This window comes from Seriola lalandi, unplaced genomic scaffold, assembly GCF_002814215.2.
Source record: "Seriola lalandi dorsalis isolate HSWRI2012SDOR001 ecotype SW California unplaced genomic scaffold, Sedor1 jcf7180002054577, whole genome shotgun sequence".
Classification (NCBI taxonomy): domain Eukaryota; kingdom Metazoa; phylum Chordata; class Actinopteri; order Carangiformes; family Carangidae; genus Seriola; species Seriola lalandi.
Genome location: NW_019525130.1, coordinates 1,367,700 through 1,395,087, shown reverse-complemented (window position 1 = coordinate 1,395,087; position 27,388 = coordinate 1,367,700). Strand labels below are relative to the sequence as shown.

Sequence of the window (27,388 nt, the reverse complement as noted above, 5' to 3'; positions counted from 1 at the left end):
TGGCTGAGAGAGAGAGAGCGAGAAAGCGAGAAAGAGAGAGAGAGAGAGAGAGAGACAGAGAGAGAGAGCTTATATAACACCAGCTCTGGGAAATGCTGGAGAGCCGGGGGAACGTTTACTGGACAACAAGCCGGGAAAACAGCGATCACATCGGCCATAAACCGATGAGTGATCGCACGGTACGTGGTGGCCGTGCGTCCCGCTCCACTGCTGAAGGTAAGCCTCCAGCTCACACATCCTCTACTGTAAATGGTGGAGGCACAGTGAGGGGCTTTTAAGATGGAAGACCTCGGCTTCTTAAATAGGTGATACGTGTTTACTCTCGCTGCTCATTCATTCATCTCTCACCCTCCCATCCATCCCACTAAACCAAACCAGACCGCTGTGGATATTTTAGGATTAAAAGCGTGTGGCGAGTTATTTAGGGCGTACATAAATGGAGTTGAACATAACTTAGGCACTCCGACTTGATTCGAGACTGTTCATTGTGCAAACTGTTGCTTCAATCCTCGAGAGCACTACCGCACCCCTACTTTTTTGGGGGGGTTGCTGGGGGGTGTAGGCTACAGCGTGTGGGGTCCGCTCCACAGGCGATAATACGAGAGGCCTGAGATGAAAAGTGGAGCTGAAGGGCATGACGGTGTGTGACGGCCACCGAAACGACGAGGCATTAAGGGATATCATCGGATGTGAAGGAGGAGAGTCTCTCAGTCTGTGTGGCATCTGTTGAGGGGTGTGCAAACACAGGTTGCCGGCTGGTGTTACATGGGAACTTCTATAGGGCTGCAAGTATCTGCTGAATCAAAGAGGGGGAGACCATCGCTACAGAAACGGGGAAAACACACACACATGCGCGGGTCAGGGATGCACTTTACTGCCCCTGTCTCAGGCTTGGTGTGAATACCACGGTGCTTTACATCCTAATTATTCTGAAACCTTCAACGTCTCATGTTTGCATGTTTTACTCACCACTTATCCATCCAGCCAGAGATGGTCTGCATAGAGTGCTATGATAATCCCCATTTCATAATGCGCTCTCCAGACAGTTTTTATCACATGATGTCATTTCACTGTGATAAGTGAGACTTAAATTGTAAAGCTGGGAGATATTGCCAGTGTTAAATTGAATATAATCTGACAGTGCTGGAATTAAATGAAATCTCTGCACTCAAAGAGAATCCATTTCAAACGTCCTTTTAGTAAAGGTTAATCTAATTTTCAAAAAAATAAAAAATAAAATAAAAGACTGATTAATGTGACAGGAGAGCAGAATCCCAGCTCACAGATGAAACAGGAATTGCAGGAATTGCAGAAGACAACTCCAGGCAGGGTTTTGAATTAAAGAAAAATGACACAAACGAAAGCAACGAAGCAGCAGACACCAAGGGATGCGTTGCACGATGCTGCAAGACAGAAACATAAGTCCGTATGTCAACATTAGCTGTGTATCTAATCCGCCAGACATATACTTCCCTTCCTTTTGGCTGTGCTCACAGAGAAATACAGTTGTGCTTTAAATCCATCTGCTTGTGTTTTTGTGCCTCAAGGATCACCCTGGAGTCAGTGACCACAGCCTTGGATATTACATCCCTCTCTGTCCTAACACACTCATTGTTCTACTGCTGCTACTGGACATTGTGGCAATGAAGGAGCAAGACACAATGTCTCCACCGTTGCCAGATGCTGCCGGACTTCCCAAGATTACAAAGTTGTAAGTAGGTTACAGATCCATCCTCTTGCTCGTAATCCATGAAATGGACTTCCAGTGAGGTGAGAGACAGGAAACAGTGTGGGAATGGTGGCGCCTCTTTACAAGCTGCACTGCCTCTTGAAGCGGGCTCACATGCTGCTTCTCTGCCTGGGCATCGCCTATCTGATGGCAGGCAGCATCCTTCTCCTGCAGCGCTCCAGTATCCGAGTCGCCCAGCCAAACCTCGCCAGCCTGCCGCCCATGCTGTCCCTCGCAGCGCCTCCTGCCGCCCTCAGGACTGCAGGCCTGGGCGTGAGGGCACGCTCCAGATGGGCCGCCATTCAGTCTGTGTCCGGAGGGGGAGCCAAGGCAGGGCGACACTGGCCCACTTCCCGGAGCCTTGGGGTCCAGCACTTGCATCGCCGCTGGTTTCACAGTTTGCTGCCAGAGAGCCCGGAGCAGAGAGTCTCTCTCCACAGGAGCAGCAGACACAAAGGTAAATAACTATGCAGACTAGCTATAGGTGTCTCTGTGAGTACATCCAATAAAAACACTCAATAGTCAGTCTAAAGAGTTAGATTTTCACCCACATTGAGTTGACAGTGTTCTATGTTTAGCCCATGTTTCTGCTCTTCATCACTGTAGCTTTCCTTATTACTAGCCAGCAGGCAAACAAAGCAAAGCAATCAGTTGCTGTGACCACTGCACCCTGCTTGCCCTAATTACATTAATTAGAATACAAGTTAGATGTAAACAAGATGAAAGTGATAGTTAACCAGATACTACAGTATTCTAAACAAGCTGGTCAGTATTATGTGAATAGAAAATTAATATTGCTCACCACAAACTGCACAGAAATAAACCCAGTACAATAAATTCTCTTGAGTCTTTAAAGTTCTGATTTAACTAATTTGATCGGCAACTTTATTGTCTGCTTTACCAAAACTAATAAACCTCCGATCTGACCTGACGGGCCTCCTCACAAAATCTGATGTGGTTTTGCCAATAATTAGCTGACCTTGTACTGTACCGTGTATCTGCAGCCAAGGCTGTGCAGCTCTGTTGCCATGAAAGCGAGGCACATATTGCAAAATGAGAGAAAAAGCTCTCAGCTATCACGCTATAGAGCATTGGAAGAGGGTATGTGAGACTGAAATATCCGGATGAAGATGTGTTGACTGGTGAATAATATATGAAGGAGCAAATATACACGTTTATATTCTATTCTGTGATTTACTTTTTTAGCTCAGATGGCCTTGGGGCAAGGTAATAAGCTCTGCACGGGGCTTCCATAGCGCGCTCACATCAGGTTTCATTCTACATTCATGAACAGATAATCATGACCTTAGAACATTTAGAGAAGCTTCATTATACATTTATATGACATTTTACGTGTGGGTGCTTCAGATCTTGTAGATGAAAACTAGTGCTCACTGATCCTCTCAAAGCCAGAGAGCATAAAGGCAGGCAAACACCAAAGTAGTTTCTAGAAAATAAATTAGTAATTACAAAGATAAAAATCACATAATTCCCTACTTGCTCTCTCTGTTAAGGAGCCTTCACTATTACTTGAGTACTCTAAGATACCCCCGGAGATTTACTCTGTTGTTTAATGGTGCCCGTCAGTGTTTTTGCCATTTTGCTAAAATGATAAATACAATGGAATTACTTCCAGTGGAACATTTGTTCCTCCAGCTCATTCTTGAAAAGCATCCTACAAGAGCCCCTTAATCCTTTTTTTAAACTGACACTACATAACCACTCAGTCACTAAGCAGGGTAATGCAGATGAAAAACGGTGGAGGGGGGAATGAGATCAGTTTCAGTAACAGGCGTCTGCCAAAGGTTCCTTTTAAAAAGTATTACCCAGGACACACAATTAAATTACCCAGGTCTGTTGTGTCACATGTCCTGGAACTGAAGGTTTCAGAGAAATAACACAGGCCCCATATGTGATATCACTCACAAACCCTCTAGAACAAGTAGACTATGTGCATTTATCACTTTCAGTTAGTAATTCGATTGATTCATTGGTTGAGAGAAAATTGATTGTTAACTATTCTGATAATCAGTTGAAAAATCTACCTCTTAAAGCTCGCTAATTAAAATGTTATGTCTCGTTTAAGCCTATTTAATGGATAAATTGGAGCCTTGTCATTGTTGTGAGGTTACCATAGCAACCAGCGGAGACTTCAGTCTCTGCTCCACAGCAAGAAATAGTCCAGCACCTAACTTTTTTACCAACCAACATTTTTATCTTTTGGTTTTAGTATGGATCAAACAAACAAGATGTATCATGTTAGCTTTGCTAATGCTAATGATGCTGCTTTGGACTGAGCCAGGCTAGCTGGTTCCCCAGTTTCCAGTTTTTATGCTAAGCTAGGCTAACAGTCTGCTAGCTGTAACTTCATATTTACATCAGTATAGAGATGAGAGAGTGATATCAATCTTTTCATCAAACTCGGGAATAAAGATAACAATTGTATTTCCCATAATGTCAAACTATTCCTATTAGTTATTTTTTGTGTTTTGTGTGATTGCACATTGAACGACCTTTATTTTGGACAACAGGTCGAACTAAAGAAACAATCTGAAGACATAAGCTTGAGCTCTGAGAAACTCTAATAGGCATTTTTCCCTTTTGACTAAATGACTAAAAGACAAATAGGAGAGAACTTAATGAAATGGAGTTAAAGAAACAATCTTTAGCTGCAGACACAGTTCCAATGTAACACAAGTGTCACATATCACTTCTGTCTTTGTAAAATGGTTTACGAAGCACTTTCTTACTCAGCAGAATAAAGGCAGGGAAATGGCAAGGACAGTTACTGGTAAAATGTTTCCACTTGAAGTAAAAATGATAAGGTGTTACATCCGGACTCTCATGATGTGCTCGAAGGTTTGCAGCCACCAAACAGCTCTCATCAATCACTGACAGAGACTCCAGATTGGAGTTCAAAGAAAACCAGATGTTTAAGGCAGATAGTGATATGATATATGAAGTTAGAAAAATTTAAAATCCCGCATTTTACAGTGTAAAAATAAACTCCTCAGAGCTCTCTGGTGGATAAACAATGTAATGGTTACCGTGTTTATTAATTACCTTAAACCTATCTTTGGTATTTCTACAATTACTCAGTATTTACTGGCTGAGACATGTCAGTACCTACAGTATTTGTTATATGCCAGTGTATCTGTCAGGCTAAACTCTGGACTGCCGAAAGATGAACTGAAAAAAAGGGTGAAAAAAAAATGGATATATAGACATAGAAATATGCAAGATGTCCTGCAGTTCTAATCACAAGTCTATTCCTTCTCTGCGCCTATAATATTATATCTTTAGGTCGTTGGTTTGTTATTAAATTGTTTTTTTCGCTATTTTATTTTCTATATTTGATTATTCCATTCTTATTCACTGACTAATCTCATACACAGCACATGGCAGTATTAACATTACACAGCTGGGTGCAAAAGTTTGCAAAAGCATTGTCAGTCTCAGATATTCATAGAGTCAGGAGCTTGCCTACCTATTCAAACATTTTATAATAAAAGTGGGAGATGCATAATACGTTGTGTCTGCTGCTGGAAAACTTTGTACCTGTCAGGGAGGAGTCACAAATTCCTTGATATGTAAAGTATATATCAGATGTATCACACGACCAGATGTGCGGAGAAATCCGAAGTAAGAAGTATTACAGGGGTTGCACAGTAGCAGCTACACGCTGTATGTTGATCCTTCATGATATTTGATTGTGATAATGACGTTTGTGTTGATTCACCTGTAAAGTCTTCAGCAAGGGAAGCCGATTATGTTGCACATCTTCTGATGGGTTTTTCAGTATCAGACATCCTGTTGAGATGATCCCCTCTGACCCCACCATTGGTCAGTCAACCATATGTTGAGACCCTGTCTGCTGTGGTTTTGATGACTCTCCTCCCATCTGTGAGGATATTATAGACCCAGCAGAGAAACTGTGAACCTTCTTCAACCCACTCTAATGAACACACACAGTGCACATCTTCCCCGTGGCAGTGGCACTCACTCGGCCATTCTGTCATTAGCCTCCTCCATCCAATCCTGTGGGGAAGAATCAGCTCCAGTGCAGCCATCTGTCTTGGTGTTTAAGAAAGCACCACAGTGTCAGCCCCAAGTGCGGTCATTTCTGTCATGTCTTGGAATTCAAGCTGCTTCCCTCCATTAACCCCCAGCTGCTGCTGCTGCCTGGGGTTTCTCCTTCACTTTGATTACAACAATGACCTGCCCTGCTTGGTGAAGGGAGTGGGGGGCGAGGGGCCTCTAGGTGATGCCTCTTGAGATGCTTCCTGCCATAGGACTTTGGCAGCATCGTCCTCTTTGAGCTTTCAGGCAGCAACTGCTGGTGTTCTCCAGCATTTGTCTCCTGAGGCACAGGCGACTGGTGACTCAGCCTCGTCCCAGCACAACAGGCTGGACGGGCTTCAGAGGACATCGCAGACTGACTCAATCACAAATTCGATATGGTGATGCTTGGCCTGCCAGAGATTTCACGGTCCATCGCTTGCTTCCATCTTGTATGTGAACCTTGCTGCCACATCTCTACAGTTTTCAATCCTCTCCTTGACCGGTTGGCATCAGTCTATTTTTATACTATAAGTAAACATAAGAAAACACAAGCTGAATGCTCGGTCTCCTTGAAACCTTTAAAACAACTATGAATACAAATTCATTCCAGCATTTGTGAAATAAACCTAAAAGCCAACATTGGGAAATTATCTTAGACTTTAACCTGTTCGCAGCAGAATGAGTAAAAACATCCAGCATATAACCCAAAAATATTCCGGTCTCAGACCCAAGAGGCAAGATGTAAATGAAGTCAGCCCACAAAAGAAATGCATATGCTAGCCTCCACACAGAGACTGGTATTTCTAAAGAAGACTTTTATGTGTCAGCTGAGCTGAGTTTGATGTAGCAATGTAGCAAAGACAAGGATAACATCAAAGACTGAATTTGGGTGACATTTTATATGGAGCCTTGATCTTGTCAGCACATCATAATAGTCTGTTGTAGCCTATTATGCGTTACGCTCTTCTTTCTGCAGAGTGGATTTTTATTCTAGTGCAAGTACATTGGTTCAGAATAACAATAATCTATATCAGATGATAAATTAGGCCTAGTTATATTTATATTATGACTATATTATGCAAAGGCTGCTTCGGCACTGGTAGAGGATAGTACCCGTGTCAGACTAAAGACAGAGGGAGACAGAGACAGAGGTTTATCAAGTTAAAAGAGGAGTGTGTTAACCTTCATACATGGCTGATTAAGGTTATGTGTATTATTCTCAAGCATATGCACTCAAAGGGCATTCAGAATAATTATTATAATTATAGTGATTTATTTTTGAGTTTTTAGAATAAAAAAAATATTTTAAAAATTACAATTTTAAACTTTTTTTTGTGAAATTGTGCACAGAATCAATCTTTGAGAACAAACCTGAGAAACAGTTTTATATTTGGTGTAATTCATGTTATTGGAGCTACAAAATATCATTTAGCCAATAAAATTTTACCTTCAAATTGCTTTATTTTTTCCAACCAGCAATTCAAAACCCAAAGACATTTCATTTACAATAATACTGTATGAAAAGAAACAGCCCCTCACATTTCAGACACTGGAAAGAAAGACTATTTAGTATTTTTGCTTAATTAATTATTTAACTTATAAAAATGACTGCTAATTAATCATTTCAGCACAAAATGTACAGACACACACTTTTCTATCAACTACCTCCATTTTGTGAGGACACTTGCTAAAATGCCTCTATGGGGGATTTTTCAGATTGAAGGTTTTCTTTGTTGACTTGTATTTGTTTTTCTTGACACACGCAGGAACCTACATCGGCTGCTTTCTACACAATGCCAGTGATCGAGCCCTGGGAGGAACCATGCTTTATGACCTGCGCAAAATGACCAGTTCTCTGTGTCAGGACACCTGCTCGGAAAGGTAATGCGTTCACGGCATGCCCCTGTGAAGGGACCACAGAGGGCCTGCTGTTTGAGTAAACGCTTTGGATCTCAGTCGCCTCCATGAATGCCTCCTGTGTGTGGAGCCAGCGGAGAGCCAGGTGGCTGGATGACAGTAAAAGATGAGGGGGTTGGTGGTGAGAGAGGGGAGAGTGAAGAGCAGGCCAGGACAGAAGGCTTGATCTGTTGCAGAAGAAGGAAGGAGGGAGGTGTGTATGTGTTAGAAAGCTTAATGAGCTGACTACAGCAGTTGGTGAATAAATCAGTGGTTAGAGATGTGCTTTCAAGTGTCCGCCGTGTGAAAATCTGCGGGTCAGTGTGAGCTGAGTTAGCAGTGCTGAAGTAACTCTCCAAACCTTCGAGACAATGTGGAGAGACAGGTGGGTTTTTCAAAGCAAAACTCAAAGACTGACCTGCCTGAATTATTCCTTTTAATATCTTAGCTATAATGAAGCAGTGTAGCCCTGCTGAAACAGAACAGCAGAGGACAGATGGATGCAGTCAGACTGAGAGCTGGTGCTCACATCTCAAGCCCACTGAGCCTTCTCCCCCACTTCCCCACCCCTGAATCCCCACTCCCCTCACCCTTCCACATGGAAAGCAGTCTTGCTCGTTACCTGAACAGGCCAATTACCGCAATGAGAAAAAGGAAAAAGTCAAAGCAATTTATGAGGAAGCTTCAAAGGACATATATGAAAAGGTCAACTTTGATGAGGTCTCTCTCTTTCCCAAGGAGGCAGGATGAAGAGAGAGGGGAAGAGAGATGAGTCACAACAGCCTTGATATGTAAAGTACAGATCAGAGGTGACCGCAGTTCAGCCAGAAAAAAGGCATTACACAGTCAGATGAGTGCAGAGGGAAGAGCACTGACAAATATCACAGGGGATGGACCAGACTGTGTATGTAATGCGGCAAAGTTTGAGTTAAATGATAAGTTTGAAATGTTAACTAATGTCCTGTGGGATGGCGTAGCCAGAGGGCAATAGCTTGAGGTTATGGATTGCCCTCTGCTGCGGCAATGACAGTGCATCTATCTGTGTGTGTGTGTGTGTGTGATTAGTGGGTACCAGTTTGCAGGTCTAGAGTATGGAGCTGAATGCCACTGCGGGAACCGGATCAGTAGCCCACAGGCTCCCGAGGAGGACTGTAGTCTGGTCTGTCGGGGCGAGAGAGGGTCTCCGTGTGGCGGCGTTGGCCGACTCTCCATTTACAAGGTGGAGGAGCAGCTGCCGGGGCACAGGAAATGTAAGTCAGCTTCCCTCGGGGAACGAACACGACTGTTTGCTATTTATTCTCTGCACAAGCTGCACTGTGGGCGACTTCACAGACGAGTGGAGAAACAAGTGAACTTTTTAAACTTCAATTCTCCAAAAAAATAACAGTCAGTAGAGTGTGATATCAGTAAAGATTGTGGACTGCTCACACCTGTATAAGATGTATCACAATCTAAACCAGACCAGAACCAATATTGAATGAATACTTCTAACAAATATCACCTGTGTAACCAAAGCCTTGTAAATCTCATCCCCCTGAGCTGCATTGTTCCCCAAAAACAAACAAAGAAAAAAATCAAATGCCACATCAATGAGTCACACTGTTGCACTGAGCAACACGTTCTTTCATTACAATGACCTTGGGCATTGTAGTTTATTTTGACAAAATCCACACATACACTGTCCTGTTTCCTGAAACACTCAGTAAAGCAGGCGTTACCAAACATTTTGAAACCTCCTTTTTTTTTTTTTTTTTTTATTGTATTTATCCTTGTTTTACTGATTTATTGCAAACTCTTGGTTTTTATATAAAGCACTTTGTGTGCACTTTGTGATCTAGTTGTTTCCACCCTATGGCGATATTCCCCAATATGGCAGATACTAAACAGTGAATAAAAATTAAGTATGCTGTTTTTGTTAAAAGTATTTTGTTCTGCTGTGGGACAGCTACAGTAACTTTCCAAAAAGCTATGAGACAAATTTTCACCACACAGTCTGATTTTATTTCTGTTTGTTATCAAATGTTTTTAGTTTCAATTTTAACACAGTGATGTACAGCCAATCAGTAAAGCATAACATCAACACAAAGCACCCTATCCATAGACATTAGAGACAGACAATAACAATGAAAAAGAAAAGGGAAAAAAGGAGAAAAAAAACAGAACAAAAAACCTTGTGGAACAGATTATACATGAACCTGCTGGATTTGACGTGGGCTGTGACAGATAACAAATCTTGAGATATAAAGAAAGTCACAGTAGGGCTTTCATTGCCTCAGCTGCTGAGAGACACATATTTACATTTTCCTCTTTAGCTACGAGCCGTTGATAACTCCATATGAATAACATCAAGGAAGGTCATTCCCCACTGTGTGTATACTCTGATATAAATGCCGTCAGCTTAGAGGCTACACTTTGCCAAAATTGAACAGGGGGACACTCCCATGTCATGTGAAGAAATGTGCCATTAGTCTTTGATGTGCACGAGGTGCACGGGTCGTCATTAATAACTTTAATGAGACACATCTTTCGGGGTGTCAGGTACATCCTGCGTACAAAGTTGTAATGAATGTGTTGATAGTCTGGATTCCTCAAAGCTAGTTTAATGTTGCTCCATACTGTGCTCCAATCAAACCCGTGTGCTAGTTCAGGGAAGTCTCCCCACCATGTCTAATGGGAGCTCTTTGTAGGAGGCTTCATTTATGTCTCTTGGGACGCTTTTTGTAACAATCAGCTCGTGATGTGGGTGTGTGGGAAATGAATGCTGCCAAGGTACGCCATGCGCCTTGAGGGCCACCCTAAGTTTAAGTAAAAAGAAAAGAATGATGTGGCTTGTAGATTGATCTGATTTTACTTCTTTTGGGTGTCTCAGTGTGTGTTGAGGCCGAGACGTATCAGCATTTCTTCAACCTGTACACACCAACAAATCACTGCTGACAGTCGTCACAGCTCTCGCAGGAAAGCAGGTTGCATAACTGTGACAAATGACAACTGTGCTGTTGTCAGCAGTCTTACAGTAGCTGTGGCGTAACTGCACTCTTGAAAGGGTTTTGAAAATGTATCATGAAAATGTAGTCAGTGTCAAATTTTTTTTTAACATGATGAAACGTGAGAAATGAACAGTGAAGATATGGAAACCTGTGGAGCCACACCTTTGGCCTGTCCTCAAAGCACCCCAGGCTGACGTTATATCCACTGTGAGAACGACTGGAGCACTGAATGTGCATTAATCTTAGAATGATAATAGTCCCCAACAAATGCATTAAAACTACAGCGCTCACCTGTTTTGGGACATAACAGAGCCGTTCTTTGTTTTCAGTATTAAGGAATGGACACAGGCCTGAATAACCTTAAATGTAAAATCATTTGGCCAAAGAGTATCGAATGGAGTTGTCCAACTAAGCGACTCCCCACTTTGCTGCGTTCCCACGTCATGGTTCAGGCTGATTAAACGGGTGTATTTTTGCATGAAATCCTTGAAGACTGGTGACATTTGTTGAACAATTTTCAGGGAGGATTAATCTTTGAGGAGTGAATTCAGTGTGTCAGAGGACAGGCAACGTCTGCTTCTTTATTTTGCACAGAGACAACAGATATGACTGTGATGCACCATCACATAAGATACTGCATATTTGATCTGCTTTTGTGTTATATTAGTATTTTAATGTTTTACTGTTAAGCACTTTGTTACTTACTCTGGTTGAGTTCCATTTAAATATGTTTTATTCATTTATTAATAGTATGGAATGATGATTATTAAGATTTCAAAATAGCTTCATGCTAATTCAACAACGCTGATTATCCCTGAACTTTTCTCATGTACAACTGTTTTCTGTTCTTTAAAAGATATGCATCCCCTTCTTGTTGCTGGCAAGGTCACATCTATTATATAAGGACTTTATATCATATACAGTATTAATATTCATGATTGGATGGTTCAGTGTCTCTGGAGGTTTGCAGCTGAACTGTGAATGTGTTATATACCAGAATCCAATCAAGTGTAGGGATACAATGAAGGCAGAAATACTTAGGAGTGGTTGGTCATTTAAATTCTACCCTGAAACCAGATTAGACTTATTTTGGAAAATCTTCTTGATAAGCCCTTTCTTTGCCTTGTCAGTGGATAAATAAAAATACTTCCTCATGCTGGCCAATGCAGGTGAATCCTAGCAAATAAATTACTGTTATCCAGCCACTAGCGAGCAACTATCGGCTCATGTATTTTTCTCTTTCCAGTCAGAAACGTTCACTACCGCGGCTGCTTCAGGTTGCCGAAGAGCACAATCAGCACCTTCCCTGTCTACTCCTTTCAGCCCAACCTAACAACACAGTCCTGCATTGAGACCTGCACTGATAAGGTTTGAATTGCTCCTCTGAAATTACAGACCTGATGATCAGTTTACTGCACATGGCTCTCTGTAGTGTACCAGCAGTTCTCCACTCTCAGGAGAGGAGGCTCTCAAGCTCAGAGAGCCGTCTCCACTCCCAGGAGATCACATGTGGGAGCACAGAGCTCCTTGAATTTTGCTGAATATTTAAGGTTTAATGTGCCTCTAATGATAAGTAGTCTGGATCCTGCACTGAGATCTTACGGGATGCAGCTGTGCCTCCTCTGAAAACAGAAATGGCTGATAGAAATACTGCACTTCATCTGGTCGTGAGTGCAATATGATTAATTCTCACTGTGCTGTGTGTATGTGTATGTGTGTGTATGTGTGTCCGTGTCTGTGTGTGATTATGCATACATTTTCAAATATTTTTACTGCAGTGTCTGTCCTTGTGCTTTGACATTGAGCGTTCCGACCTTCAGTAACCAGCAAAGTGAGAAAAAAATAACAAACAAAACCAAAGCGAGGAGTGAGGATGTGATGTTTCCCATTGAACTGAGCTGACGCATCAGCCTTGGATCGAATATAAAGAAAAATAAAAATGATGAGTCATAAAAAAAACCTGGAGACCATTTGTGCTTTTTGGTTTGTAGGAGCTGCCACTGGCTGTGTTCAAGACACTGCACTGTTTCTGTACGTGGACATCGTCTCTTTTCAGTCTCAACCAGCAGTCTGACCAGCAGCAGTGTGCAGGCAACCCGGCTCTGAACCACACCAGCAATTCCACGACCACAGCACCCACTGACCATGACCACTACCAGGTGTATCACACCCCTGTGCTGGGTGAGATATTTGCCATACAGATACAACCATGTGTCATTCATGTCATGTTTAAAATTCCAATCACATGAAGCCTTGTTCTGATTGGTTTTAAGCAGGGAGAGTGGACGATGTAATAATTACCAGACCGTGTCTGTATTTTAATCCATTCTGCTCTGTCAGTCATTTTAGAGCCTCACTTTGCTCCTGTAAAAAATAACCTAGTCTGAACTCTTCATTTCCTGGACACGTCTGTGATTATTGTGTTGTTTTCTTGATCCATTTCTTTGCTCTTGCAGCCTTTCTGCAATTTGTGCCACAAATAACTTGTTATGTGTTACATTTGTCCTGAAAATGAAACCATCCTGGGTTCTATGAATCCAGACTTTCTGATTATTCAGATCTTGTGCAGCTCTACAACTAACACTGACAATAACAGCTCTGTCCCTCCAGACTCCAGGTGCAAAGAGAGGATGTTTCTGCCTCAGAGATCCAGCTCCCTGGTGGCTCTGTCTAGTTTTCCTGGTGCAGGCAACACCTGGGTACGGCACCTGATTGAGCTCGTGACGGGCTACTACACTGGCAGCTTCTATTTTGATGGCACGCTATACAACAGAGGTGGGAAGGGCACAGTGCCACTCTTCAAATGAGCGTTTGAGTGAGTGCACTGTGAAATATTGCCCTGCAGCTGACCATTATCCATTCATTTATTCATTGGTACCAGGTTTCAAAGGAGAGAAGGACTACTGGAAGAGTGGCCGCAGCATCTGCGTGAAGACCCATGAGAGTGGTCAGAAAGAGATTGAGATGTTCGACTCTGCCATCCTGCTGATTCGAAACCCTTACCGCTCCCTCATGGCCGAATTCAACCGCAAGTGCGCCGGACATTTAGGACACGCCACAGATACACAGTGGAAAAGTAAAGGTAATACAGTCCAGTCCACACAGACATAACAGTCGAGTGCTTTATGGCTCTGCTGAAGGGTTCTGTACTTACTGCTGCATAATGTCCTGCTGTTGACGTTACAGCAACAATGGAGCAGAGGGCATTCTGTGATTGTGACTGTGAGTGCTGAGACAAGCTGTTTAGATTTCATATATACAGTGAAGACTGCACTCCAGAGTATTACCATGTTTCTGTAACACACAGCACATAGGTATAAGTCATTTAAACACTCAAGTCAGCATTTGTAACAAGGAAAGATCACAGCATGCATACTGAACAATGTCCTTATTGAGTTGTTGTTATACAGACATTGGCATTATTATGCAGTACATTACACAACATAAGCCCCCCCCCCCCCTCCAAAAAAAATAGATAAATAAAATAAATGACTAAATCAACACGTAGTATATGTCTGGACCACCTATGATCAAATCCTGATTTTATAACGGCAACGTCATCTGACAAATTTACCAAACATATAAATGAAAGTTAAAGAAAAGAGAAAGTTAGAAGAGACAGACTATCTTTCTTTTGTTTGTTACAATCGTAATGATCGGACTCGAACCTGGACCGCGGGGCAAAGGCTCCCAAATGGCACACACTCCACCAGGTGAGCCACCGGGGCACCCGCCAACCCACCCCAGCTCACAGCCTCCGTCTGGGATACACAATAGTTTAGCCTTTATTTACTTCCAACTCCAGAATGTAACAGACTTTTATTAGAGGCAGGCCTTTATGTCTAACACCCTCTGTTTGATATGTAGAGTTGACCATAGCGGTTAGTACGAAGCCTCGTTACCGATGACTTCTCTCTCCCTCTCTCTCTTGCTCTCTCTGCTCAATGTCTCTTATGTTTAGTTATTCGTCTGCCTCGTTTAGTAATAATGATAAATGTAATGGACGTAGTTTATTTGCTGTAATGGAGGCAAGGCTCAGTGTAGTGGAAGCACTCCTCCTCTTCACTGCAGTTCCCGAGTAGCCGGGAAGACAGAGCGGCTCGGTAGACTGCAGCTCGGCAATCCGCTGACCAGTGGTGGATTTATCATCGTCCGTCAGTCAGTCAGTGTCAGTCATACAATTTGACAGTACATCTAACAAAATAAAGATATACATAAACAACATAAACAGCCATTGCAATACATTTTAAAACATGCCTCCACCCCCTTCTGGGGTTTACCATTATTTTGATTCTTTTAGTTCTCCTCCTTCAGAAGCTCTCCTACATCTCCATGTTGTATTAAATCATTAAATGATTTTCAGATTTTCTCGTAAGCATCCAATTTACACACAAAAAATGTGTGTTTTAAAAAAACAGGCACTAGAAACAGTGTTGCATTAACCCTGGATATAGTCACTGTAATTAGTCTTTAGAGCAACTTTCTACCAAAGAAATAATCCCTATGAAAACCTCTGGGGTGCTCTGGAGGTGTAGGATACGGACCATGAACCACAAAATGTAAAAAGCAAAGTGATGATAGTGTGTTCTGTAGATTATCCAAAGTATGAGGACATAGTTGAGAAATGTGTCATTGTTATTATGTTTATTTTGTAGCAGTAATAGTTTGAGTTAACTGACCCTTTTATGTGCATCCCTTCAGACCTGGCATAATTTCTCCCTGTTAATTAATTATCTTTGCTGTGAAGCTGTAACTTTCTTTCATTTTGTTTCCAGATTAACCTCATCAACACTGAGCTGCTCAGAATGAAAATCTGAATATGAACTTTCTATTACGCATAAGGCCATATACATACATACATCAGAAGGAATACTGTCACCCTGTTCAACAGTTCAACAATCACATCCTCCCTGGATGAAAAATAACTCAGCTGTGTTCTCTTTCACTTGCAGAATGGCCAGAATTTGTCGCCAGCTACGCCCCCTGGTGGGCATCCCATGCTCTGAGCTGGCTGAAATTTGGTCGCCGCCTGCTGGTGGTGCACTACGAGGAGCTGCAGAGAGCTCTCCTCCCTCAGCTCCGTCTCATCACAGGCTTTCTGAATGTCAGTATGACTGAGGAGAGGCTGCTTTGCGCCCAGAGCAACCAGGATGGGCATTTCAAGCGCTCAGTGGCCCAGCAGTCCTCCTTTGACCCCTTCACCCCTGACATGAAACAGATGATTGACTCCTTCATTCACACTGTCGACCAGGCCCTGCAGAGCAGGAACTTTAGCGGACTTCCACAGGAATACCTCCCCAGATGATGATCTTGAAAAGGTCACAAATGCCTGGTCGAGCAGGGGTTTGTGAGAGGGAAGTTATTCACCGAGCGCTCAGTGGGGAACAGACACACACTGGCTGATGTAAGTGGACCACCTGACTCTTTAATAAGCCAGACGCTCTATGAATGGCTTAGAGTCATGGAAACACAGTGGAGGTCACTGGAGAAAACATGACAATTCTTGTGAAATCCAATGGTGAAGCGTGATGAAAGCCTCAGGGTCGAGGACTGCCTCTCTGAGAGCAGCAGACATGACGAATACTCAGAGGATTTGACATGATTTGTTGGCCTGCAGCGTTGAGATTATCCAGCAAACTGCACAAATATGAGCGTGTAAATCCAGGATGGACTAATTTTGGTTAAAGAGGGTTTTTTTCTGTGACTCTTTATGATTTCACTTTAGTACTTATATTGTGTTTCGAGCATACACCCATGTTAATAAAAATGTCATACTAACAGAGATGAAGCATTACCCAGATTATAGTGTTTCTGTGGGAATCCGCTGGTTGCTACATGTCGCGATCGTGATGGATAAAAGCCTTAAAGCTGCTTCATGTGGGTGGACAGATTCTTCTGACTGTACATGAACAAAGACACATGTTGATTACAGTGAAACTGCTTTAAACTGTAAATGAAACCCAGCTGTTTCATTCATGAGCATTTTATTTTATTAAATGCCTTCAGTTTGAACAGAGTGAAGTCAGTTTGTTTACACTTGCACTACCTGAGATTGTTTTTCACTTTAATGGACCGAGGTGAGGCACACGGCACTATCTCAGCTGGTTTGTGTATATAGCTGTCAGCAGTCTGTCACCGCACTTCAAGTTTAAAAGGAGGATGTTGAAATGGTTTGTGAAACCAGTGTTTTGTCCGTAACCACAAACAAGATAAAAGAAAGAAAACATTCATATTCACTATACAAACCTGAACTCTCGCATGTTCAGATGATCTATTTTAACCAATTTAATTAACCCTGATATTGACAGGAAGAATAGTGCCACCTGATGGTTGAATCGCTGATACTGCAGTAAAACAAGCTTTAACATTTTAGACTGAGGCATAAACACCTCACTCTGCTTTTATTAATTCTACTTGATAGAAAAAAAATATGATAAAATGACTAATTTCTTGAAATCCATAAAGCTGTGACCAGACTTAAGTGCTGCTGTTTGAACAATTCGGTTTAGTTTGCAATAACAGAGACCAATAAGAGCTGTGTGTCACTGTATGAAGAGAGACAATGTCAAGAACACAAACTAATGCAGTTCAGTGCAGTAGTCTGAGACAACTGTCTGCATTTTTTAAGTACAGATTTTAAAACTGTCTTTCAGACTGGTTTATTGTATCAGGTTTTCTTATACAAAATATAAAGGCTGCTTGACTATAATAAATTCCAGAAGAAGGAGAAGAAGAAGATCATAAACTCTGGTCTCAAAATTTACCACATAGTTAAATTAACGTCTGCGAGTGTCACTGAACATTAAAGTTTCACAGAGGCTGGACAGCAGAGACACAACAAACCAATGACTCCATCTACAAGCCACAAGGTTAAAGTCCTTCCTGAGCTACTAGTGTCAAGATTGGATGTCAGACCAAAAATCAATCCCCAAGTCCTGGATTGACAAGCTGGTTCTCAACCCCGCTGTGAGCTACATTCTCATAACACACATGCTATCGTATGCACGCAGGTCTGTGCTGGACCCCCTTCTTTCCACACCTGCCTGAAACACCTGAAACATCCAGACATCTTTTCTCATGGAGATGATTTTGCAAAAGCAAAAGGCCACATATCCAAGTGACATGAGGTTGAACACAAGGGTGGACACAGTGCTGCCAGCTCCTCTGGCTGACAGGGTAACATGGTTGTGATCAGTGCTTCTTAGTGTCATGAGCAGTTCCACGCAGGAGGCAACATCATCCTGAAGTGCTTTATCTTCTCAGTACTGTGCTCACACAGGGACACCATAGCACCATATGATACATTCTCAAACAACATCCTACTCACAACAAAAACTGTGAGTTTCTACTTAAGTTCATTCAATCACGTCCATCCCATCCATGACAGGAGCTCAAACAACACTACAGAAATAGGGGTTTTAATTAGCTTAGATACTTGGTCTGCACAAGAAACACCAAAGAAGTGTGATCACACTTCAAATACAAGTTCATGTTACAATACGTCCCAGCAAGCATTAGACTGAACCGTTTTATTACAGGAAACACACGGAATAGAAATACCATTCGCTCTTCATCATCATTCTTTATAAGAATACACCACACACACACACACACACACACACACACACACAAACACAAACACAGATCCAACATGAGAAAATAATAGGCTGAAAGTGACTGGGATTGTCGATTTACTCTACAAACAGAAAGTAAAGCCATCTGAATAACAGATGCTATAATCACGTATAGATTCTACATGTAGCAGCTTTAAAGTGGCTTTAAACGACTGCAACAGCTGCAAAGTGCTGCCGTAGGAAATGGCAAAATCAGAATAATATGTAATCAGAAATGTTGACATATGGGATAGCTAAATATCAGGATGTTAAAGCAGCTATTATCAATGTATTCATATTAAAATGGATCCAATGATTAGGGGACAAATGAAATTGGCTGCTTAAAGAGATGAATCAACACGCTGCGGTTCCCCTCAGCTCCGCAGAGCGTGATGACAGACAGAGTTAGAAGCTAGCTGGTGAACATAATGGATCATGTCACAGCTTAAGTCTCAGATACTTCCTTCTGGAGTTGACCAACAAAACAGAGCTAAAACAAAAGTGATTATCGGACTTGCATTTGCCACATGGACAGACACATGACTCCAAATTAATAAAAAAATGCTGCTTTGTACCTGCTGCATGTGTAAACGTGCTAACAAGTTCACCATATTATCTTTAGAAGATGATATGTCAGAGCTGTGTTTAAAGCAGGTGTAAGTATTTGAGTTGCTGCAGGGCAGAAGGAGAACATTTGCACAAACTGTCTCTGGAGCTTTCCAGTGAAGCTAACTTTCAAAATGAATTGTCTTTGATACGGAAACAACAAACAGTGAGGTATGATCATCAAACACAGAACGTAAACCTGGCAGTGAACGCTGTCAGCTGCTAAAACTGAGAGTAGTTCACTGCAGGCTGGTTGACAGGCATGTAGGCTCATCGTGTTTGAGTTTGAGTTTGAGACTGAGCTTCATTAATGAAACAGTGCCATAAGGCCTCACAGTCAGGTGTCTCTCTTTAACACTGAATAGACTGACAGCTAGTCTCGGTTATAGTAAGACACCTGTCACCATCTGCTTCAACAGTATGTAATGTCGGGAGTGATGTCTCTGCTGGTGTTTTATAGTGTAGTATTCCTACTTTTACTTGAGTGAAGGATGTGAATACACATCCACCGCTGCCTGTGTTCATCAGTCCTACCAGTGACTGGCAGTTGGTGCTCTTCTCAGGTGTCTGGTCTCTTGATTTTTTTGGACGAGTTCTGAAGGTAGAAAATTACTTCATGAGATATGACCATCACATGATTTTCACCATGCAAACCTAAAATGCCTTACCAAAAATTGTTTATCTTAAAAAATTAAATAAAAAAAAAAAAAACAAAACAGTGGCTTGTGGGTCTTGTTTTATCTATGGTTGATGTTAGGAAAATTTAAGTACAAAATCTGCAGTTTCATATATAAAATATGTTGAGTGTGAATGGTCTGGTATATTAAATTTGCTATACCTTTCTAACAGTAGTGGGCAGTAGGTGACAGTGCCACCCTGTGGTCATGCCTGGTATTTGTGTTACCAGAATAGCATACTGACTTGAGTCCTTCAGTCTGTCAGTTGAGTGATGGAAACACACTGGACATAACAAGTTCCACTCCATTAAGTATTCAACATTTCATAGCATCTACATTTTTACATTTCAGTTCCTGTTTGATGAGGAAAAACTTCACTACATTCATTACTTTTATGAAATCCATTCACTTCAGCCCAGTCTGCTCTGACTGCAGGTTTGTATTGTGATTAGTAGTTTTCACATTTCTCACCAGCAGTGAGCCTGGAGTCCTCTGCTCTCAGAAAATCAGAGTCAGTGCATGCTGGGAGAAAACAGATACCAGCTGCTGATGCCTTGAATGAGAACTAGATGTTATTTGGAATCACAAAGGACTAGTGTTAGTCCGTCTCACTGTTCATCAGCTGAAAGTGATTCATTCATTTTGACAGAAAAGCCTCTCTATTTCCATTCTTTACAATCATATAATAACACAGTTTACAAAACCCATAATGGCAACAACTATCACTCAGATTCTATTATTGTTTGTCATTTGGTTGCATTTGAAACGCTTTGTAATCATGGATAATGAGTGAGGGGGAAAGCCTGGTGGCTGTCACTGACTACATGAATTCCCATTGCAGTGAACATTAGAGGATGTCTGCAATAATAAAATAACTCTGACGAATGTGTGCCGTAATTAACAATAAAAAAATGAAATATACATTTTAAACAGTAGCCTGTTTGCAGACCAGAAGGGGATTTGATGTATCTTGATATATTGAGGCATCTTATCAGCAGGTTTGTGTTTTTAGCTGGTAACCCACACAGTGAACATACTGTTGTTGGGTCTATGCTCTGCCTCTGTATGTAAGTATACAAGCTGTATATAAGTATGTGGCTTATAGACCACAACAAAATAGGAAATTCTTAAAATGATACTCGTTAGAGAAAATCTGGACACAACAACATAATAATAAAGTCTTCCTCCCAATGGCTACAACAAAATCAAAGAATGTACTTTCAAAACAAAAATCATATCAGAACAAACTTTTCACAAGTTAAACAACTACTTTACAACTAAAACTTTATAATAAAAGGCACAAAACACATTCTTAAAACGGCTACAATCAATGTTTTTAATATTAACAACGAATCAGAATCTCAGAATTTTTCCAGCCTCTGACTTTACTGTTTTTAGTTCTCTCTCATCTCTTAAAGCGTCATTTCACCAGCTGTGGACAGTAACTAAGTAGATTTACCTGATTACTGTACTTAAGTACATTTTTCAAATATCTGTACTTTACTTGAGTATTATCATTTTTGAAAACTTCAGACTTTTACTCCACTACACTTAAAAGACAAATATTGTCCTTTTGACTCCACTACATTTCTATGAAGTACTCGTTACTTTGAAGCAGAGCTTTTAGTCAGTGAATTAATTTTCCTTTATTTTCTAAAGTGTGATAGAACATACAGAGAAAGACCAATCACAGTCAACCCCTATGCTGTCAGTCATGTTGTGCTAGTCCATATAGACATAAAGAAAGATTCCTCTCTTTTTAAATGACCAAACTCCATCACTGCCATCCAACTTGAGAAAGCACGTTGCTTATGTAACATTTATTTAATTCCCGAATAAACTTTTAAATGGACAGCTTGTGATAGTTCGCTGTCCTTTTGATGATTCAGTTGTGTTTTATGGCCATGTCTATCGGCTCTGTATCGTACTCTACAAGCTCTTTATTCTACAGGTTCTACAGTCAGTCAGTAGGTTGTTTCACGGTCATTAGTTTCTTTAAATGTGGAACAAAACAACACTGTGTTGACATAAAAAATGTACTTTTGAACACTTAAGTATTTTAAAATCAAGTACTCCAGTACTTTAACTCAAGTAAAAATCTGACTGAACAACTTTCATTGTATTGGAGTAATATTTGACCAGGAGGATCTAGACTTTGACTCTAATGGACTGTGCCCACTTCTGCATTTTACTAGCAGTGACTGTGCTCCAATCTAGCTGCTTAGAATAAATGAAAGTGTTTGTAACTGACAACTTGCATGCTTGCACTGCATGTTGCAATTGTGATCTAACAATAATTACATGATCTATTAAGTGTAAACTGGTCACATACATTAATAGTGAGTTGCTCTTTTCTTAATAGTGAGCAACAAGAAGTCACGATAAACTGCATCAGTTATGCATTACTAATTTTAGTAGGTTGACTCCAGGTATTAGTTCACATATGTACTCAGCTTTGCCAGAATTTTTAATTCCCCACACACAAAGGAATGAATAGCTTTTATGTCAGAAGTGAAGGTGACATTTCTCCATCAAATTGCCTGCACTTAGAAAGTCTGGATCCCTCTGTTCACTCGTGGGAGTTTAATGAGAAAAACCAATCAAACACCAAAATGGGAGATTAAAGAACAGGTTTCTGTGTGTGTTGACCAGCTGGTGAATGAATGGAAACATTAAAAAGGAAGAAGCAGTGACTAATTATTATATTTTCTGAATTCATATGAACCCAGGAACAAAACATGACATTACAGTTAAACTCCATGTCATCGAGATGGATTAGAGCCAACATGATCAATGCAGTTCTCCTGGATGACAGTGGGCTTTAATATGACTGGGCCTGTGGCTCCTCAGGTGATTACAGAATTGAGCAGCACTGAATGCTCTCTCAGAAACTCTGCACAGCTGCAGTGAATCCTTCTACACAATATAAACCCTCTGTGTCTACACTTTAAGCTCTGCCTCATTGTGCACGTGCTGCTGAGAAACGAGTGGACACTACAAGTCCAGATGAACCAACGTACAAAAGTGGAAAAGGTGCTGATAACTGATCTGTGCCAGTGTGTATAAAGCCATTGTTAAATTTCAAGGACGACCTGCTATATTTGCTCTTATTGTTAGAATTAAGAATGTGTCAAACATAGCTACACATTTCTGAGTGTATTTTTGTAGGTTTTGGAAATGTGTGCAAATAAAGACAAAGTCAGTTCTGTCTGCACTACATACAACATGAAAAAGTTCATGACATGATAGAGTCAACATGAATGCAATCAAATGTTCACGTGCTCCTGTGATTCTTCCTGCTGTTCACATTTACAAAATCTATATAACCTACATTAGAAAATGTGCTACCATCAGCATGCTAACATGCTCACATTGACAACGCTAACAAAATGATGTTAGCTGAGGCTGATGGGAAAGTCGATGGTTGCAGGTATCAGCAAAAAGATCGGCAAAGTCATCATCAGGATTGAGACCATGAATATCTGCAGGAATCCATTCAACTGCTGTCACTAAAAACCAACCAAAAATGTCAACCTGATGGTGGCGCTGGAGAAAAAGTTATGGGATGACTGAATCAGAAGATGATCCATCCAATATCCAATATCTGTCAGTCTCGATTACTTGCAATTTTTTTTTTTTTTTTTTAAAAACCGTAAAAAAAATGTATACGGAAGGTGCTTGTCCGACTGGAAACACAAGCGGAATGTTAAGCTTGTGTTTCCAGTCGGACACGGACCTCCCCGAGCCAAGCCTACTGTTTGGCTGTCGGAGAACATGATCTGCAAGTTCAACGCCACATATTTTGAACTGCACGTTATTGTCGTATTTCCCGACATCACTTTCCCTTGTCACGGCGGCCATGGTGCACGTAACGCTACCTGAGTTGGACTAACGTATCCAAAAACAACGTGCGCAGGTGCGCGAGTAGTGAAACGCTACTCGAATAATGACGTCAAAAACGAGTACTCAAGTACTCGTAGCCATCCTTAAATTATAGATAATGGAAATGATGTTGGAGTGCTTGATTGAGGGTAGGTAGGAGGGTATCACTTAGACTTCACAAAAATTATTTAGCTTCTTAAATACAACTTTCCTACTTTTTTCTGATATTATTTTGACCCATAACTCAAGGTTTAGGATCGTTCTCATGTTAATTTCTTATACAGTGCATTCTGGCAATGTCAAAATGTTAGATCAACAGTCTGGTTATAGGGATATCAAATCATGGTTTGAATTCCAACCAAACATCACACTGACTCCTCTGATCTGCTTCTCTAAGCTGCTTAAAGATGATTTATTATTATCAGTGTTTGGTTGGAACAAACAGCTGCAGCGGCCACTGTCCTAGATTGTAGAAGCGACACGGAGCTAGCCCTGAAGGAGGTGAAGTATTAACAAGTTGTACCTGTAGTCTGGTGAAGGTAGCAAACAGCAGCCATCTCCTGTGCTTCTCACTGAACGCTCCCTCTCCTCTCATCAGCAGGAGCTCCACTATTAACTTTCCATCTGCTCCTACTCTGTGGACACATGAAGTTCACACATACTTTGATGAAAATGAAAACACTGCTCTTCAAACGTACATAAAACACAACGGTCGTGGTTATGTTGGTGTCTGTCTTGGCTGGCTACTGTTCAGATATATGAGCCTCATTGTAAAATGCATGATAACCAGCAGCGGAGTCAGGCTTTAGGACAAATGGAGCCAGAGGCTGTTGAGAGATGATGCTGCGTTGTTTGTTGCCACTCTAACCCCAGCTATCCAGCTTTTCTTTTTATTGTTTCTTTTATGCTGTGAAGATAAATCAGCAGGTGCTACAGGAGGGATAAGCCACAAAAAAGGAAAAAAAAAAACGAACTCATAAATCCTTCAGATACTGACTATATCCTAGCAGTTGCAGCTTCAAGTATCATCTCCCAGCTGGACTGGTAATATCATACTTTATGATAACATGTCTGGGTGGGCACTGAGCTAGACTCCTCTTCCTGTGAGCTGAATATCAGTGCTGTCGTGGTCACTTTGATTTATCATTTCACTCACTCATAAAAAGAAAAAAAAAGAAAAAAAAAAAGAAGGAAGACACAAGTCCTCCTATTCAAAGGCCAAATCCCTTATTGGTCTTTTCCTGGCCATTCCCTTCAGTCTTCAAAATCATCCAGCAAGAGTAAATTGTTAAGAACTCCTGCATGGGCAAAGTGAAGCACTTAGCATGAATAGAAGAACGTTACCTAAAAAACAGAAATATACACAGTACTAAGTGTTTCATTTCCCTATGGCTGACAGGTGTCACCTAAAATTACTTTTATGCATAATTTCTCATTAATATAAAAACTAACTTCATATCACAAAGCCCCACTTTCCTGCAGTCTGACTTTTAAAGGTTGTTAGAAGTGACCCTTCTCCTGGAGGAGTTATTGAAAGGTCCTTTACAAATTGCTCCACAGCCACCACAGATGCTGCTGGTAATATCTGGCATGTTCCCCAAGAAAGTAAAAGAATAATTATTCACTTTAATACTAATGACAGTGATGTATTGCTCAAATTCATCAAACTTGGCACATATTCCAGTTGCTGTTTAATGATCTGTGAAGAGATAGATGCCCTATGTTTCTGTTGTTTATTAAAAATAAATAACTGATGCAATATTGTTGTGAAACAAATATACAACACTGCACACACGATCAACAGTGTGTGTGACACTGAGTGTCGTCACCTGGAGGGCAGCACTGTAGGTCAACAACAAGACTCAGAAGTCTTCAGCCATGCTAGCAGCTCTGTGAGACAGTACTTAACCACAGCAATTATTTAAGCTAAATGCTCAAATTAGCACGTTAATATGCTCCCGGTGAAAATGCTAATATGCTAATATTAAGCAGGTATAATGTTTACCTTGTTAACCAGCGTCCTCCAGGCTCTTTGGGCGACGAGCGGGCTACAGTTTTCTTTTAGCTGTTGTCTATAGTCACCAACACGTCAGGTTAAGTTGACGGAACTTAATTCTGTCTTCTCAGCATTTATATGTTTGTGCCTCCCAAAAGACTGTCACATTCACACCTGTCCCCCGTAAACAACGCCAGGTGGGAACCAGAAGTTCTCCACACTAAAGGAGGTTGTAAGTAACCAACTAAACCGGTACATCTATATTATATTTAAGATAATAAAATGCTGCAACTGATAATGAAATTATATAATAGACTCAATGAAGTAATACTAAATAATATAATAAACTCAGATAATGTTTAATGAACTTAATAAACAACATAAATTAATATGGTAAACTTATAATTAAAATAATCCAAATGTGTACAATAACTAAGGTTACACTAGTTTAGCATGTTAGCATGCTAGCATTTTCTCTGTCACAAAGTACAGCTGAAGTTATTTGGGGTGTCATTGGAGTAATGCTAGTTAGCCTACTCTTAGCATTAACTATAAACTTGATAGTGACTTTAAACCACTAATACGATTATATAAACCATTGATCTTGAAAATAAATCCTTACAAAAATAAATCTCATCTTACATCAGTTTTGTGAGTATTTAGTCATAAACCGAAACTTTCATCGGATGGCACCAGATAAAAAGTTCAGGGATCACCAAAGTTGTTACAGTTCATCTTGAGGAGGGCACGAGTGTTTGTGCCAGTTACCAATCCAGGCCAGTCTAGCTGATAGTTGTTGAGACATTTCACTTCAAATCACTGATGTCAACCTCATGGTGGCACTTACAGGGCATCACCAAAGTCAGTGGGACTTATCATGAATTACTGGATAAATCTGTTGTGTCAATCCAAACAATACCTGTGAAGAAATGTGAAAACTTTAACACAAGAGAAAATGCTAGGGGATCATCAGTCTTTCAAATCAATCCTTAAGCAACTATGACATAAGGTGGCAAAGGTCGCAATAAATCCAATAGTCTTTGAGATATTTCACACGACACTGTCGTCTCCAGAGCGGCCAATAGTGGTTAAAAAAATGTTGTGCAGGTGATGTAGTCGGTTCTTATACCTACAGTACATATTGAAGTTGTTGCTTTACAAAGCTCTTTGTCTTTTTCCTTTTGGTAAATACTCAGTAATCAGTGAAGTGATGGTGCACACATCATTCTCTCTTTGTTCAATGGGGCTGTGTTGATTACATACTGATTCCCAGTGAATCCTGGTGCCGGCTGCTCTTGGAAGTGATGAACCACCAAGTTAATGGGATACATCATCATGAGAGTATACACTCCGCATCAGGCTGAGCATGGGCTCTTCAGGGGGTATTTGCATAAAACAACTTACTAAACTCGGCTGCAGTGACAAAAAAAACCCCTAAAAACCCTGCAGTCTGTCAAGATACAAAAAGGTACATTAGTGTCACCTGCTGGGTAAGAGCTTGTGCTTCTTCTAAACACTCCTACATTTAACACAGTGTTGCATATTTTCTGTATGGCAGTCACAAAAAATCAACAGGAGCTTCACAATAACAAAAAAAATTGTTTACTGTGTGATAATGTAACTTGATTTTTATGAGAGAAAACAGACAATCTGTCAGCACTGCAGTGTTAGCTGATACTATGGAAGGAGGAGCAGGGCTGACATTTTTCACTGACTAACATATCACAGAGAAACACAAAAACCTCCAGTGTTTTGTAGCCACACAGAAAGTTTTAGTGCAAACAATGCAGCACAGCATCAGACAATTACATTTAAAAACCCCCACATGTGTTTTCACTTACACTGTGCCTAGTTAGTTCTCCCTCTCCACCAGCTGCAACAGTAACAGCAACTTCCATATTGATGCATCAGTATTAACAATCAAATAAAGTCATTTATAA

The 27,388-nt window shown here is 40.9% G+C and overlaps 1 protein-coding gene and 1 long non-coding RNA gene across 2 annotated transcripts; one reads left to right on the top strand and one right to left on the bottom strand.

The window, feature by feature from the left end:
- On the top strand, nt 1-16,686 carry wscd1b (WSC domain sialate O sulfotransferase 1b). The gene is made up of 9 exons (XM_023417780.2): nt 1-216; nt 1,548-2,186; nt 7,558-7,672; nt 8,753-8,937; nt 11,921-12,042; nt 12,666-12,855; nt 13,285-13,449; nt 13,556-13,756; nt 15,627-16,686. The coding sequence occupies exons 2-9, from the start codon at nt 1,796-1,798 to the stop codon at nt 15,977-15,979; spliced, it is 1,722 nt and encodes a 573-aa protein (XP_023273548.1). The 5' UTR covers nt 1-216; nt 1,548-1,795; the 3' UTR covers nt 15,980-16,686.
- LOC111663552 (uncharacterized) lies at nt 7,653-25,577 on the bottom strand. Its single transcript, XR_002761389.2, has 4 exons — nt 25,458-25,577; nt 23,976-24,087; nt 8,760-8,918; nt 7,653-7,875 (listed from the first exon to the last, which is right to left on the bottom strand). It is a non-coding gene; the product is annotated as an uncharacterized LOC111663552 (long non-coding RNA).
- Nucleotides 25,578-27,388: the final 1,811 nt, after the last annotated feature.